This window comes from Leucopleurus acutus (genome assembly GCF_964270905.1).
Source record: "Leucopleurus acutus genome assembly, chromosome: 18".
NCBI lineage: Eukaryota > Metazoa > Chordata > Mammalia > Artiodactyla > Delphinidae > Leucopleurus > Leucopleurus acutus.
In genome coordinates, this window is record NC_139160.1 from 13,868,401 (window position 1) to 13,884,078 (window position 15,678).

Sequence of the window (15,678 nt, forward strand, 5' to 3'; positions counted from 1 at the left end):
GATAAGGGGAGCAATCACAGTGTCCACAGAAGTATCTAACCTGGGATGAAGATTCTTAACTTTCTTCATACTAGGTTCCCTAACCGTGAGAAATTACACCATCTTTCTTCACTCTTAGACGCATATAGGTATTAATTAATATAAAACACTTTAATTTCTGGGAAGAGGAAAATATGAAGAACTAAAACTTTTGATTTCATATAAAGATCCCTTTCCTTTTTTACTGTGTGTCATTTCTAACCAGTAAAATGACTTTTATGTACTTTATTAGGAGAACACAATCTTAAATATAGGTATTTGAGTACAGATACCTAACATAGATATCTGAAGCCTATAAGTATTTTATGCAATTGTTTAGTTTGTACACACTTGAAGTATCTGCAAACTTCTGATTGAAATGGGCTCATTCTGTTATTTTAATGATGTCAAGACATAGCCATGAACTAGTGGATTAAAATATATGATCTCTAATCGTTTTTGGCGGGACCAGTTTAAGTTAATACTATATAATGTATAGTAGAGAATAAACATACTATTCTAGAGGAAAGTAGAGCTTATATCTCAAGAACCCTAATCTTATCGGAGACAAAGGAAAGGCAAACTTTCGTGTGCTGAGTGAACCAAACCCATTTCATGAGGTAGAATTCAGATGACATAGGCTGACTAATATACGAAATTCAAATATTATTACTTTTAAAATTTTGTACCGTCGGAAATGTTGACATAAAGAGGTCACTGGCTAGGTGATATTTTGACATGAGTGTGCTAAAACCGAAGGTCCAGAATTAATGAAATGATAGTCAGTTGCAGCTGATGACACCAAAATGATAAAGCACGCAAGAGCTTCAACTTCAGTCAGTGTCAAAGCTTTCTTCTTTTTGAACTCTATTGCTGTGCAGCATGGGTCATTGTCTTAAGAGAAAGAAAAAAATATTAAACACTTGTTCAAAGGACAAGCACACATTTGTACATTTTTGGCCCCAAAAAGGTAGATAAGGAAAAAGGTGGTGCAAAGTAAAACTATTTCAGTGATGGAAAACTTTCTAAAATTTTCTACATTCACAAAATAAAAACATTCAATGATATGAACAAAGATTACTCAGAGTTTCACTCTAACCAAAGTATTAGCATAGTGCTTCAGAATAGTTTTTGGACCTCATGGTATCCTGATGTGAACTTGTAACACTTATTGTCATGTGACTTAGATATGTTTTCATTATTCTGTTCTTTTAAGTCCCTGTTAAATTAGCCTATATTACCATATCTGTTTCAGGGTTAAGACAAAACAAAACAAAACAAAACAAACGATTGAAATGTTAGAAAGCTTCCCACTGATGTTCAAACATCAGTGGCAGACTCCACACTAAGTACCATTTGTTGGCTAGTCTGAGGGCACTGGAGCAGCCTGAAGATGTACCAGAATATCTTCTGAGTTGTTCTTGAATGTGCCAAACTTTTTAAAGATGATGAACACTCAGTGCCTTCATCTAGGCCCTGCATTTTCTTTCCCTTCTTTGTTCTATTATAGGAAAGATTTTTAGGAGATATTTTTTCTCTCATGTTTTTAGCAGAGTCTGGTGTTTTTGTAATCCACTCAGTATAATTGAGAAAAGGACATCTTTCAAATGTGGCTACAACTATTTTATTTCTGAGAACAGAAGTCATTTTTTTGCCTAAGTTACAGCACAGTCAAAACCTAAAAATAAAAATTGCCATTAGATAAATCAAAGTACTCCTTTCAATACAGTCATATTGACTAATAAAGCATGCACTTTATTCAGCTTTACCTTTCAAAACAAAGAATAATGAAACCAATCTGAAAATATAAAAGTAACACAAGTTCATTGTCAAAAATTGACAGATTTAAAGAAATAAAAGTCACTTGCCCTGCCACGTGAAGATAACCACTGTTTACACCGAGAGGATGTCCCTGCAGTCATTTTTTTCTGTGTCTCTATTGGCTTATTAGAGAGTTTACTATTTCCGTAATATCACCCTTGTTTCATCTCTCGGTGTATATAGTAGCGTGTATCTGTTAATCCCAAACTCCAAACTCCCCACCTTTCCTCTTTGGTAGCCATAAGTTTTATTCCACTGTAAAACTTTCCCACTTCTCTGCCTGCCTTTGGGTCTCAGCCAAATACAAGTGATGGTGGCTGGATAAATAGCCTTTGCTTGTTTCATCCCACTGCGCGGTCCTTGTATATTTCCACAGGATCCTGCTCTGAGTAAAAACCAAAGTCCTGCCAGTGGTCCTGAAAGCTCCGTGCGATCCACTCACCCCCACTCATCATCACTTCACCGGCCCATGTTCTGTCCTCTCCTCCTTGCCCAGTTTACTCAGACCATCAAACCACACTGGTGTCCTGGCCATTCCTTGCATATACCTGGCCTGAAGTATATACACTTGTTCATTCCCTTTGCCAGGAATTCTCTTCCCTAAATTACGCACATAGGGTACCTCATTACCACCTCGCCATCTCAGCTCAAATGTAACTCTATCACAGACACTTTCCTGTATAATACAGACCTGCCGTGGCGCATACCATGCCCCAGCCCTCCCTCCACCCTCCACCCCCCGCGCCCCCCTGCATCCCCGCCGGCACACTCCATCTTCTTCATATCATTTGTCACCTCCTGGCATACTATATATTTTCTTGAATATGTGTTTATTTTCTTCCTCCTCTCCACCCCCAACTAGAAAGAAAACTCCATAAGACCAGGGATTTTGTTTACCTCCATGGCTCCTGTGCCTGGTTCAGTGTCTGGCAAGAAGGAGTCACCCAATCCATGTTTGATAAATGAATAATTAGTTATTAAATCTTACATCCACAGATTTTTTTTAATGATGCCATTTTTTCAATTGCTGTATCAGTCAGAGTCCCAGGAGAAAAGAAATGGCACATTCAAAATTAGCAAATTTAAAATAATTTAATAACATGACTTTTGCAAAGATGAGGCCGAGAATTGGGAAACCACCAGGTTTAGTTAAGTGCCCCAAGGCTGGTAAGAGCGGATACCATCACCACCTCTAGGCCTCGGGGGGGAAAGGGAAGGAGAAGTTAGCTGGACCAGTGAGCGAGCTAGGGCGGCCAGTGGGCACGATGACCGTTACTTGGTGGGGTACAGCCAGCTCTGGAACCTTGAGGGGAGCCAGGGGGACGAATGCTGACCCCACGTTGCTCTCACCCTCCAAGTCCTGCCTGTGCTGTCAGCCAGAGGCAGAGCACAAGGGAAACCTTTGATGTGGTTCTCATTAGTCAGCCCCTGGAGCACAGGGCAGGGTGGAGAGGGGTGGAACGTGGACCTTGACGGCCAGCGTCCACTATTCCAGCGTCTTTTATAATCATCCAAAGCAGTGTGGCTTACTGTTTTAAAAATAATCATGAAGCATTTTCCATGTGTGTGTGGGACTTTCAGTGAAACAGACTCCCAGGCAACTTCCAAAGCATCTATTTGAGGGTTATCATGTCAAACTGTTGAACTAAACGTTCTATTGAACTAAATGTAGTTTTACATTGAACCACGATTTCCAACAATTTAATTATGCCATTTTTATTATTTAGTGTACCTTTGTGCTACCTTAAAAATGAATCAGTGAGACTCATAGTATTATATAAGTATAATGTATACTCTGTGCTATTGTTATACCTGTAGAGGAGGAGGGAAACCACAGATGTGTCCCTTACAGTGATACATAGATTTCTAAATTCTAAAGGGACTGCTGTTTAAAACACAATAAACAGACAAAAACACCAAGTGTCAAACAATGCATTATTATACTTTTATTTTTTTATTTTTTATCATCTTTATTGGAGTATAATTGCTTTACAAAGGTGTGGTAGTTTCTGCTGTATAACAAAGTGAATCAGTTATACATATACATATGTTCCCATATCTCTTCCCTCTTGCGTCTCCCTCCCTCCCACCCTCCCTATCCCACGCCTCCAGGTGGACACAAAGCACCGAGCTGATCTCCCTGTGCTATGCGGCTGCTTCCCACTAGCTATCTGCCTTACATTTGGTGGTGTATATATGTCCATGCCACTCTCTCACTTTCTCCCAGCTTACCCTTCCCCCTCCCTGTGTCCTCAAGTCCATTCTCTACGTCTGTGTCTTTATTCCTGTCCTGCCCTTAGGTTCATCAGAACCATTTTTTTTTTAGATTCCATATGTATGCGTTAGCATACAGTATTTGTTTTTCCCTTTCTGACTTACTTCACTCTGTATGACAGTCGCTAGGTCCATCCACCTCACTACAAATAACTCAATTTCGTTTCTTTTTATGGCTGAGTAATAATCCATTGTGTGTACTTTTAATCATTAATCATTCAAAAGGAACACGTTTGGGGTAAAAAAAAATAATAATAGAGTGGACATTACAAGATCTGAGTTGTAATCCTGACTCGACCAGTAAGAGTCCTTGACAAATAATTTCAACTCTGTGGGTCCATGTTTCCTCATCAAAGTAAGAGGTGAGACAAGATGACTTCTGTTCTACTCCAACAGAAGGTGGAGATCTTTCCCGAGAGAACAAAGTTGGATTTAAAGGAAGTGTGTCAGCAGCACTTATTAATTGAGAAAAAAAAAGCAATTACTGGAGATAAAAGCAATGTTGGGTCTTATTTCTAGGTTAAGAATTCACTAGCCCAGGGCCTACACACTCTATACCTGCTTCTTCTCCCCTGTCTTCCCTCCTTCCCCTCACACTGCGCTATTCTAAAAGAATATGCCGGGGAAATGATCAATCATGAGAGCAATTAATTTGCACAGGATTATGTCATATGTAAGACGCTCAGACAAAAACAATTGTGTTTTCTCCTTAGAATCAACTGTATTCATCCCCCAGTCTGAATACTCCATCGAGGAGGACATTGGTGAACTTCTCATTCCCATCAGGAGAAGTGGAGATGTGAGCCGGGAGTTGATGGTGATCTGTTATACGCAGCAAGGTAGCTCGATTTGCGAGTGAACTAAAACGTCCCCGTGAAGATATAAATAAGCCTCTTTAACATGTTGGAGGCATAACGTTATGCCACGAAGGTTATACTTTACTAGTCCAGTTTTCAAATAGGAAAAAAGCATGCAGGCGGATGTCTTCCTTCACTGTGGCACCTTTGAGGATCTGGAAGGACTCTGCTGCTTATTGGAAACATTTCTGATTCATTTGGTTACTTTAATACTCAAGGCCTTTGGGGTTGTAAGAAGTTGAAGCTCCCCTCTCTTGCTCAAGCCTGCTCAAGTAGAAGGGGGTTATTGTTAAAAACAACAACAAAAAAAGAGGCAAAGAAATGCATACCCAAGGAAAATAAACTAATTTCAAACTGGTCTGAAACTCGTAGCAACCAAATTTCAAAACATTTGTTTTGCTCATTGAGTAAGCTCCCTCCAAAAGGTGATTTTATGCAATACAAAATTAAAATTAATACATAATACTCATTAATATACTAAATACCTTTCTAGGAAACAGGTAGACTTTTCTAAGAATGTAAAAGAAAAGGTCATAAATGCAGTTGACACTGCAGACTTTCATTAAAATGTTCATTAACATATGTGAGTTGAATGGCAGTAAAGAATCGTGGTCAAAATGCAAATTTTAGGATCAGCCTTGAGCTCTGGGTCCCAGAACAAGTGGTTGGACTTCTGTAAACCTCAGTTACCAAACGTGTAAAGCCCAGTAGGGTGGTTAAGAGGATTACGGAAGCAATGCATGTAGAGCGCTTGGCACTTTGCCTGCACACAGTAAGCATTTGAATACTAAGCTATTATTCTGTATTATTGTGTTGTTTTAAAAGACCACTGGCAGGAAGCAGAGGAGAAAACCCTTGAAATGTACTATTTGTCAGATGTTGGAGACCATTATAAAGGTGACTTATGATGCTAGCACAGTATGGAGGAGTTATTGCAGTTTCCAGGGGTGTTCATAGATATGATGGACCATGAAAATGCTGCATATGAAAATAATCGTTTCTGGAGGTCCCCTTGTAGTATGTTCTATATAAACCCCTTTTGGATTCTCTCTGTTTCCAGGAACGGCACGAGGAACTGTGCCAACATCAGTGCTGTCCTATTCTGATTACATATCCCGGCCCGAGGACCACACCAGTGTTATCCGCTTTGACAAAGACGAGCGGGAAAAAATGTGCCGGGTCGTTATAATTGACGACTCCTTGTATGAGGAGAAGGAAACATTCCACGTTCTCCTGAGCATGCCGATGGGTGGGAGAATTGGATCAGAGTTCCCAGGGGCTCAGGTTACGATCATCCCTGACAAAGACGATGGTAAGTACTAATTTACCTGAAAATTATTCCTCCTACCAGGCGCACCAACGTCAGGCACAACCTTCTAAACAGAAAGATGAGAGTGCAAAAGAATTTTCACATGCACATTTATCTGATGCTTGATTTTATAGTGCGATTAAGATTCTAAGTTGGCTGCATCTGTCAGTTTGTCTTTCATGATTTAGTGTTTTCAAAGAGCAAAGTCACACCTATGTGTTTTCACCTGTGTACAGTTTCTTTTACAACACCATTTATCATTAGGTGATTAAACTTTAAAAATTTCCTGGTGAAGAATTGAAGCAATTTTAATAGACAATTTATCTTTTTGTTTGTTTGTTTTGCTTTGATTGCAAAAGTTTCTATTTTGTAACTTTAATCTCCATGTTTGAACTCGTTTAACAAAGAAACCCATCAGACGAGGCTATTAAACGAACGAGGAAGGTGATATATGGAAAATTGAGTCTAACAGGCTTCCCAAAAGGGGGAGGGTTTATCCTAGACTGCTCTTCCTGAGGGAAACCTAATTCCCATAAAATAATCCCTCTTTCTGAGCAGAAAAAGGAGCAAAAGGGTCTTAATCATCAAAAAAACAGTTTGTGCTTTCTTGTGAGAAAAGAGAACAAGAGGAAAGACTGTGAGTCATGTTGTAATGAAAGTGAGAGCGGTAAACTGAGAGGTAGGATCCCAGGACTTGAATATTTTTCTGTCCGTCTTGAATTTTCCTCATGGTAGATAAAAAGAGGAACAAACTCGGTGGATGAATCTTTTGATTCACAAACTGGAGGAGAGTCAGAAGACTGTCATTCGAAAGAATCTGAAAACTCAGGAAGTTAAAAATTACCTACCCGGGAAGTGCTTTGATGATTGTGATAGTTAAGTTAAAAAGGCTTTAATGTGTCTTGTGAGCTTGTACTCTGTTCCAAGCCCAGCGCTGGGTCCTTTGTACATTATGCTCCGAACAATCCTGTGAAATATGTAATAATGTCTGTTTTTTACTGAGAAGTAATGAAAATTAGAGATGACTTTATCAAGAAGGATTTGAAGAAAGTCTTACTTCTACCTTAAACTTAGATAATGTCCGGTAACTTTAGTTGACTCGTTTAATAGGAAATTCTATTTTGTATTTAAATATACAGAAATTTTATTTTAAATTCAGTTGATCTCAGAGAAGAAGCCAATATTTTGAATGTCAGCCAGAACATAATTATTAGCCCACCCTAAACACCTGTCTGCTATCTAGATAGCTCTGTTTTTATTAATACAGATAGAAAGATATAGAGCTTTAATTTTAAAATAGAAAATACATTTAGTGATTACTTTGGTTCAGTTTGCTTTGTTGGCAAAAAATTTTTTCCATATGGATTGTTACAAGATGCACATGGGAAGAAAATAAAGGTTCAGAAAGAAACTATTATTTATTAAGCGCCAGGCATTTTCACTTGTACATTGCTAGATCTTTTCAAGAGTAAAGGGTGATGTCATTTTTTTACATATGACAAGGCTGAGAGAGGCCAAGTGATTGACTTGAATTTACAAAGCCAGTATGTGGCAAAGTTAGTATTATCGGAGCCCCATATATGACCTTTCCATACTGCCACTCTGCCTCTAGAACAAGTGCCTAGTGGTGACAAGTTTGTGGAACCATAGGTACAGTATCTACTACGACATGATATTTGTTAAATGCTTATTAGCATCAGTGTTTCACTTGAGCATTACAGTTCCCTGGTGTAGACAGCTAAAGAGGTATTAGGAGTGGGGTAGCCAAAGCCCTTAGAAGCTTTTCACCCCAGAAGAGGACTGGGGAATTTGGATGCCACAGGCTTTGATTTTAACGCATTAGAGTACCATGCAAACACTGGACCAGGAGTTTGTCAGGAATGTTACCAGCAGTCACCCAGCCCCCATTTAATAGAGCAGAAGTCCTGTGTATACCTCTCTGTTTTCTCCCATTTGTCCTTTCCCTTCCACTTCTAACTTTTTATTTTATTTTTTAATCACTCAGGTCTCACTAACGTCTTACCTTGTGGGAAGCACCACAAGTTTTCTAAGGATAAAATAAAACAAAACAAATAAATAATCCCTACCCTCAGAGAGCTTTCACTGTAATGAAGGGAACAAGGCAAAGGTACACTGAACAGACCCACAAACATAAAACCTCACCAGAAGGTACACGATTAACTATAAGCAAATACGGTGGTATCCTCTACTTTAAATAAATTCACAATGTAAAATTTTAACTTAATAAAGTACAGCACACATTTAGCTTTGGAAGAAGGAACTTGCCACTTTAAAGATCCCCTCGTGGAGTAAATCAAGAGATGGCATCTCTGGATAGTGTCACATTGCAGTTTAGTAAATATTTGTTCCTTCCTTCAGCACATAGTTTTTAAGAATCAAAAATTCACTCATTCATACATCTATTCATTAAAAATATGAGTTAAGCACCTCTGTACTCACATATTTCTCAGTGCAATAGCAACAAGGGGACACGAGCTCTGAACTCATGGACTTTTCAGACTCTGGGGGGTACACAGATAAGTGAACAGGCAAGCATAAAATAAATGTAATAAGTGCTCTGCTGAGGAAGGAACATCTTTCTCTTTCAGGAAGAACTTCTTTGAAAACATGATTTCTTAACTGAAATTTGAGGACAATATCAGAGTAACCCGGCAGAGAGAGAAAGGAAGTGTGTTCACAAGTGCAAAGGCTGAACGCATGTGATGCTTTCAGGGAACCGAAAGCTCAGATATAGCACAAATCTACAGCTCAAAGGAGTGAATAACAAAGAAGAATTTGGCTGGGCAAGGAGTTAATCTGGTAGGATTGGGTAGCCATGTAAAGAAGTTGTGTTTTATTATTGAAATAGAAATCAGAAACTCTGACAGGTTATAAGGAGACTGACAAAATCAGATTTGCATTTTTGAGATATTACTCTGCCGTAGCTAAAATGCAGAGACTAGATTGAACTGCTCTGAAGGCTGTTGGAGAAATATGGGTGCTAGGTGATGGCGGCTTGAACAGGGTGGTTGTATGAGGATGAAGAGACCAGGGAGCATGGACATGACATGGGAATTGACTGGATGTGAAAGGGTGGAGGACAGGAAAGTCCAAAGAATGATATCTTCGTTTCCAACAGGGCAGTTGGCTTAAGCGTGGTGCAGTTCACTGAGACAGACAAAACAGGAGTAGAACTGGTGTAGGGACAAAACAATGAGTTCATTTAGGACGTGTTAGTTTGAAAAGGCTGCATGACTTCAAAGTGCTGGATATGGAGTAGGCAAATGGAGATATATGTCTGGAGATTAGGACAGAGTTACGCGCTAGAGACATTAAATTACATGTTATCTCTATTGATAATAATAAAAGTCATACAAGATGGCTTATACAAGAGGATAAGATGGCTTCAGAGGACATGCAAAAATGGCCCTCATATGACTTATGATGTGGACAGATTTTACTTGATTTTCATATTTTTTTAAAAGGAGCACATTTCATGAATGTTAAGCAGAGATGGGAAAGAGTGAAGAGAAAGGTAGTTAATGTAAGGGTATGACAATCCAGCAAAGAAAGTGCTAGAAAGAATCTAAGGATCAAACATGTTTCCGTGTCTAAGTGCTGTCAAACATTTTTAATCTGTAATGTCTAACATGCAGCAAGCTAGGACATTATCTTCATTCCTCTTGCTATTCCAAGCTTTGGGGGATTTTTTTTCAACATGCAACTATTTCACTTGTTTTTTAAATAATAGGAAAGATAAACCTAAAACTTATTTTAGAGAAATTTGCTTTGTGATCATCTTTGTTGGAATACTTCATATCTTATGAGCTTTGGGGTCAACTTTTATGAATGTCTCTGAACCTCAGTTTCCAGGAGTAAAATGAAGAGTTTACCTGTATTACCTACATTTTACTAATTTTTCCTATATTTTTTCATTTTAGAAGTTGAAATCTTACGATGTACATAGTCTATAAGCAAAAACAATACTGCTACACATAAAGTACTGTCTATGCAGACTTTCACCAGTTCATCATGGAAAGAAAGAATGCCCAGGTTAATGGGGAGAAAGTCAAATTTCATTCAGGTGCAATAATACAGTTACTAACAGTTGTCACATTTGAACACTTACTACGTACAAAGGACTTTACATGAATTATCCAGTTAAATCTCAAAATAAGGTATCTTCTCCATTTGATTGATGGAAAAATTAGACTTACAGAGGCTAAGAAAATTGCCTAATGTCACACAGATGCAAAGTGTTGGATATATGTCCTAAATTTAGGTCTATTTAAGATTTGATTTGCTTCTCCACTAGGCTATAATGAATCCTGAAATTCATCAGAGGGATTAAAATACATCATACCTAATGACATAACTGAAGGGATACGATTGTCATAGAATCTAGAAAAGGATAATCCAAATATAGGTCAACATTGGTCAAGGGAGGGGTGTTGTTTCTGAAGGTGGCCAATTGCTCAATCACTAAAATTTTATGTCATTGGAGTAGGGAAAATATTTAAGCCTGCCACACAATCTGAGTGAAATATCCTGCATGACTTTCCAACACTTTTTGCTCTGATTGCTGTCTCCGTTTCTGTGGTAATGGGCATACCAGATGACGAGTCCACCGACCAAATGTTCCCGGACTAAAAAGAAACACATCCTTTATAACTTTGTAACTCAAAGCAATCTGAATTTTTAAAAAAGGAATTGATTCTCCAAAGCTAGATTATTCCTCAGTGAAATTATAGGATACCATTTCTGTGGCTGCAGAGTGAAGGACCAACACCTGGATGGAAAGTCACTTTTCTTAGGTGCAAATGTTTGAAAATTTCAGCTGGGACCAAAGGTTTTCTCTGTACTCTTAATTATATGAGAGTAGAGCAGGGGCTCAAAGGACAGAAATATGTCCTGATTAAATCTGTATTACATCTTTAAGAAACCGCTAAACTCTTCACTGTGTTTGGAAGACACTTACACATGAACAACATGCTGACACAAGAACAGTGCTCTCATTTTGTGCAGCTATCCTGAACATCAATGCCTTCAGTCCTCAGTACTTCAGTAAAGGTTACAATTTAATACTACAGCATTTGTTCCTTAGGAAGAGTATCAAGTCAGTGCTAACAGTATTTCACTAATCTTTGCTGTCGGTCTTTGGTAGTTAATTAAGGAACACTTAAGCTGAACCCATTTTCAGCTTTTATGTGCCCACCCGCAGGGGTTTTCACTAAAGTGGCTGCCTTCCTCGATCCCCCTAGAAAAATTACCATGCTAGTAGGTATAAACCAGAGACACGTAAAAGGCAGCACAGCATGGTGAGCCCTGTAGTAGATGTAACTCAATTCAGTGCCATTCAAAAGCTTCCAGACATCAGAAAAGCTTTCTCAACAGCAGGAGTACCATAGAGAAGAAAGCATTTCTAGTGCTAGAAAAATACATCATGGTACGGTGTGTGGGTGAAATAGGTTTTATGCATTTGTACTGAGCTGAAAGGCTTGGTCACCGTCTTGGTGACCAAGAAGAATAGTATTCTTCTTGAATACTATTATTTGCATTTGTGTAAACTCCAATTAAATAACGCCAGGCCAGTCTTTGTAAGGAATGGCCAAACTCAGTTAAACTAACAACTTGACAAAACAAAGTTACATTCTGCATTTGGTATGCTTGGGTTAGAAAAATATTAAAAAATCAAGAAATGGAAAAATGAATTTCTGACTGCTCAGAATATGAATGCATTGAAGCCCTTAACAGACTATTTAATGTAGTTGATAATGCTAAGGATTCAGGGAAAGCTAATGGATGTTTAATGAGTGTCTGGTCTGTGGGGAGGTATTGCAAGAATTCGCTGAATAATAAAGATTATATCCATTTTTCCACATTGGAAGAATACTAGTTGAATGATGTAGATATTACACCGTTTGAAAACGAACATAAGATAAAGGAAAACATATGAAATGTCTTGCATTTAAAAAAATATTTAATCTCACATACCACACACACAGCAAATATTTATTGTGCACTTACTAAGTGTAACAGGTGGGGACTATAAAGGCACTTAAGACATAGGCCGGGATCTCAGAAAGCTTAAAATCTATTTGGGAAAAAAAAAACACCTAAGTACGTTAAAGGTTAAAGGAGAATAATTTAGTTCGGTAATAATTTGAAACACCACAAAGCAGACAGAAGAAGGCAGTGTGATTAAAAGCAATCGTATGATCACTCTATGAGTCAAGAGGAGGAACAGATAAAGGCTTTAACAGATGGAAAGGATTCAGGTGAATGGAGAATAAGGCAAAGTATTCCAAAATCGCATGCGTGAAAGCAGGAGGGAGAGAAAGACGTGGGAGCAGAGGGCAATCCAACTTGGCCACATTGCCTTTTCTGAGAGAGGCTCATTGCCCAGCTTCCAGGATTAGGTGTTAGGAGATCTGGGCTGTGGATGCATTTTTGCTGCTTTCTAGTCAAGGAATCTTCACCAATCCACTTGTCTACTTGTACCTGTTTTCCTCATTTGAGTACATTATCACCTGAATTTCGTATTTTACAGAATCTTCATGAGGACCAAGTAGCATCTGTATGAGAGCACTTTAAAAACTAGCTCAACTAAAGAAAGGGTGGGAGGCATTGGCAGTTGACTCTGGAAAAATTGGTTGGAAGCACACTGTGGATGCCATTGAATGAGATAAGAAGTTCTGACTTTACTTCTTAGGGAGCACCCAAAAGTTTCTGGACAAAAGAGTGCAATAGGGTTTCCCTGGTGGCGCAGTGGTTGAGAGTCCGCCTGCCGATGCAGGGGATGCGGGTTCGTGCCCCGGTCCGGGAAGATCCCACATGCTGCGGAGCGGCTGGGCCCGTGAGCCATGGCCGCTGAGCCTGCACGTCCAGAGCCTGTGCTCCGCAGCGGGAGAGGCCACAACAGTGAGAGGGCCGCGTACCGCAAAAAAAAAAAAAAAAAAAAAAAAAAGAGTGCAATAATCAGAGCAATGTTTGGAGGCTATTAATTCGATAGCAGTGTAAGTGAACAGAATAGGAGCCAAAAAGGGAAGTGGGCCTGTAGGGGGATGACGTTGGGACTGGAAAGGAAACAACCTACCGCTGAGAATAAAACCTGCTAAGACTTGGACCTCATGTAAGGAGGGAAGTTTAAAAATATGTATCTAAAAACGTGTGTGCTTGACAGGTTCAAGGAATGGAGGAACCATTCGTTAACAGGAAGTTAAGAGAGAGAACCAGTCTAGGGAAAGGAAGCTGAGAGAAGATGAGCAATTCTGTTCAAATATGCCAAGTTCAATAATGGAAGGTTAATAGAATGTATTTCTACTAAATGTTAATGTGCGGGTTGTTTTGGCTGTTAGCTGCAAATAGTAATTAAGTGTCACTTGTTATGGTACAAGAAAATTGTGGAAATGTACAAAATGAAGTATATTATTGGAGTGGTCACGTAACAAGTGCACCTTTAGGCCTTTAAAACAAATGGGTTTTTAAAATAACTTTAAAATAGTGTGGTTTAGTTCCCTCCTTCTGTACCCCCATTGGGTTAAACATAAACCATTTTATGATATAGAGACACTTCACATCATTTTTTTTTTAATTGTAATGGTTTCAGGAGAGGGCTTTTGAAATTACAGGATTAATTCATTTTTAACAAACTCGTGAAGGGGAGAGGGCAGGAAGAAAAAGAACATTGGTGAATGTGAATGAGTGAGTCATTGGCTGAATAGGAATTGGAGGGGAGAGAGAAGGGAGACTTCCCAGGCTTGGCCTTGGGAGGACCCACAGGGTCCCAACCCCCAGTCCTCTCTTCTTAATTCTGGACCTGGCTGAACTCAGAGCCCAGCAGGCCAGCTGTTAATAGGAAACAGCTCCACGTGGGGCTTGGGTACAGGGACACAAATTAAAATAAAGGCAAGTAAGCAGGGGTCCGAGGCTGCTGGAGTGGGTTCATTAGCAACGGGGTACCTGTTATGGTCACCGGCTCTGAAGGAACTTGCTGCTATGCTGTTGGGAACTGATCTTTTTGAAACTGTTGATGCATTATACTGCTCACAGCAGGAAAGGCATTCAGAGCTTTGTTCCTCTGCACACACACGAGCTTGGCAAGCAGCCACTTGAATCTCTGCTGCCAGTCGCATGAAAACATTCACCGCTATTACCAGAAAAGGCAAAGGCTCCAGAGTTCTTTGTGAGAACAGCTCACCGTTCTGTATAACTTACATTGAAGAATGACCTTATGGCTCACCAGAAAGTGAGCACAGGGAACTGTGCCAGGACATAGGGACAGTTCACCCAGAAATAAGCTCTCAGATTCATGGAATGTAAACTTGCAGATATGTTGTCTGCTAGGGTAGTTCTAAGATATTAAGGTTACACTATTGAATAGGGTCATACTGTTTGCAGTATTAAACTAACTCATGTCTCTATGTTTCAGGGCTCCATAGATATCATATATGTCATGTAATGATAGTATAATATATAGTTATTGTAACTATAACTATTATAACTATTATATATGATAACAGTAACAGGTGTGCTAAGCCTCTTACTTGAATGATTTCATTTAACACACGGACACACAGACTATGAGCCTGGTTGTGTTATGCCTCAGTTTTATTGTCTTTGAGCAGTTAGGTAACCTGCTCAAGGTCAAACAGTTGAGAAGCATTTAGCCAGGCTGACCACAGAGTCCATGGCGCCAGCCGCTATGCGGCCCACTTCATACTGTACTGGCAGCATGTATATTTAATAGATATTCTACACCGTATATTCTACCCTGTAATACTCAAAAATAGCATGAGGCATGCTGATAGAAATGAAACAAACTGTGTCCTTTTCTGTGCATGCAGACTTGCGGACCCTAGAATACTTAAAATGTCAGCAGTTATAGACGTAAGGCTAACTGATACATGAATTATTTTGGTTCACCTTTTACCAAGTATAACTCCTCCAGGATCATTAAGAGAACATGTGATGGAGTCTGGTAGTTCACTTGCACGAGGAAAAGCATTGCTTTTCCACATCATTTAGCAAGTTGTCCAGTGGAAGGGTTTCCCTTCTGAAGGACTGGGTTTGGGCTGTCTTGTCAAGTCCTCATGGATAAATGCTGTCTTGTGTTTGTTTTGTCTTTTTCATGGTAACACTATCTGCCTGATTCCCATCTTTTCCACACAGGAGAGTGAACGCTGGCCATCAAAGGATACATAGTGCTGATGTATTATCACTCAAACCCTGGAAGCAGATCACTACACATGTTATAGGAACCGCAAGGTCTCAGTCACAGCTGAATTCCATGTTAGTGCTAAAATTCACATAAATCTGGGAAGCAACTTCTCAGATACTAGACTTCAGAGTTTGTAAGCTTAAAATTATTAAAAGAGATATTATAATCAAAAACAATAA

The 15,678-nt window shown here is 39.2% G+C and overlaps 1 protein-coding gene across 1 annotated transcript in view; it reads left to right on the forward strand.

The window, feature by feature from the left end:
• FREM2 (FRAS1 related extracellular matrix 2) overlaps positions 1–15,678 on the forward strand; it is a gene marked incomplete at both ends in the record, with an annotated part of 156,201 nt that overhangs the window by 82,780 nt on the left and 57,743 nt on the right. The window contains 2 exons of the mRNA XM_082859368.1: positions 4,827–4,952; positions 6,031–6,282. Coding sequence (XP_082715494.1) covers positions 4,827–4,952; positions 6,031–6,282 — 378 coding nt within the window. The remainder of the gene's footprint in view (positions 1–4,826; positions 4,953–6,030; positions 6,283–15,678) is intronic.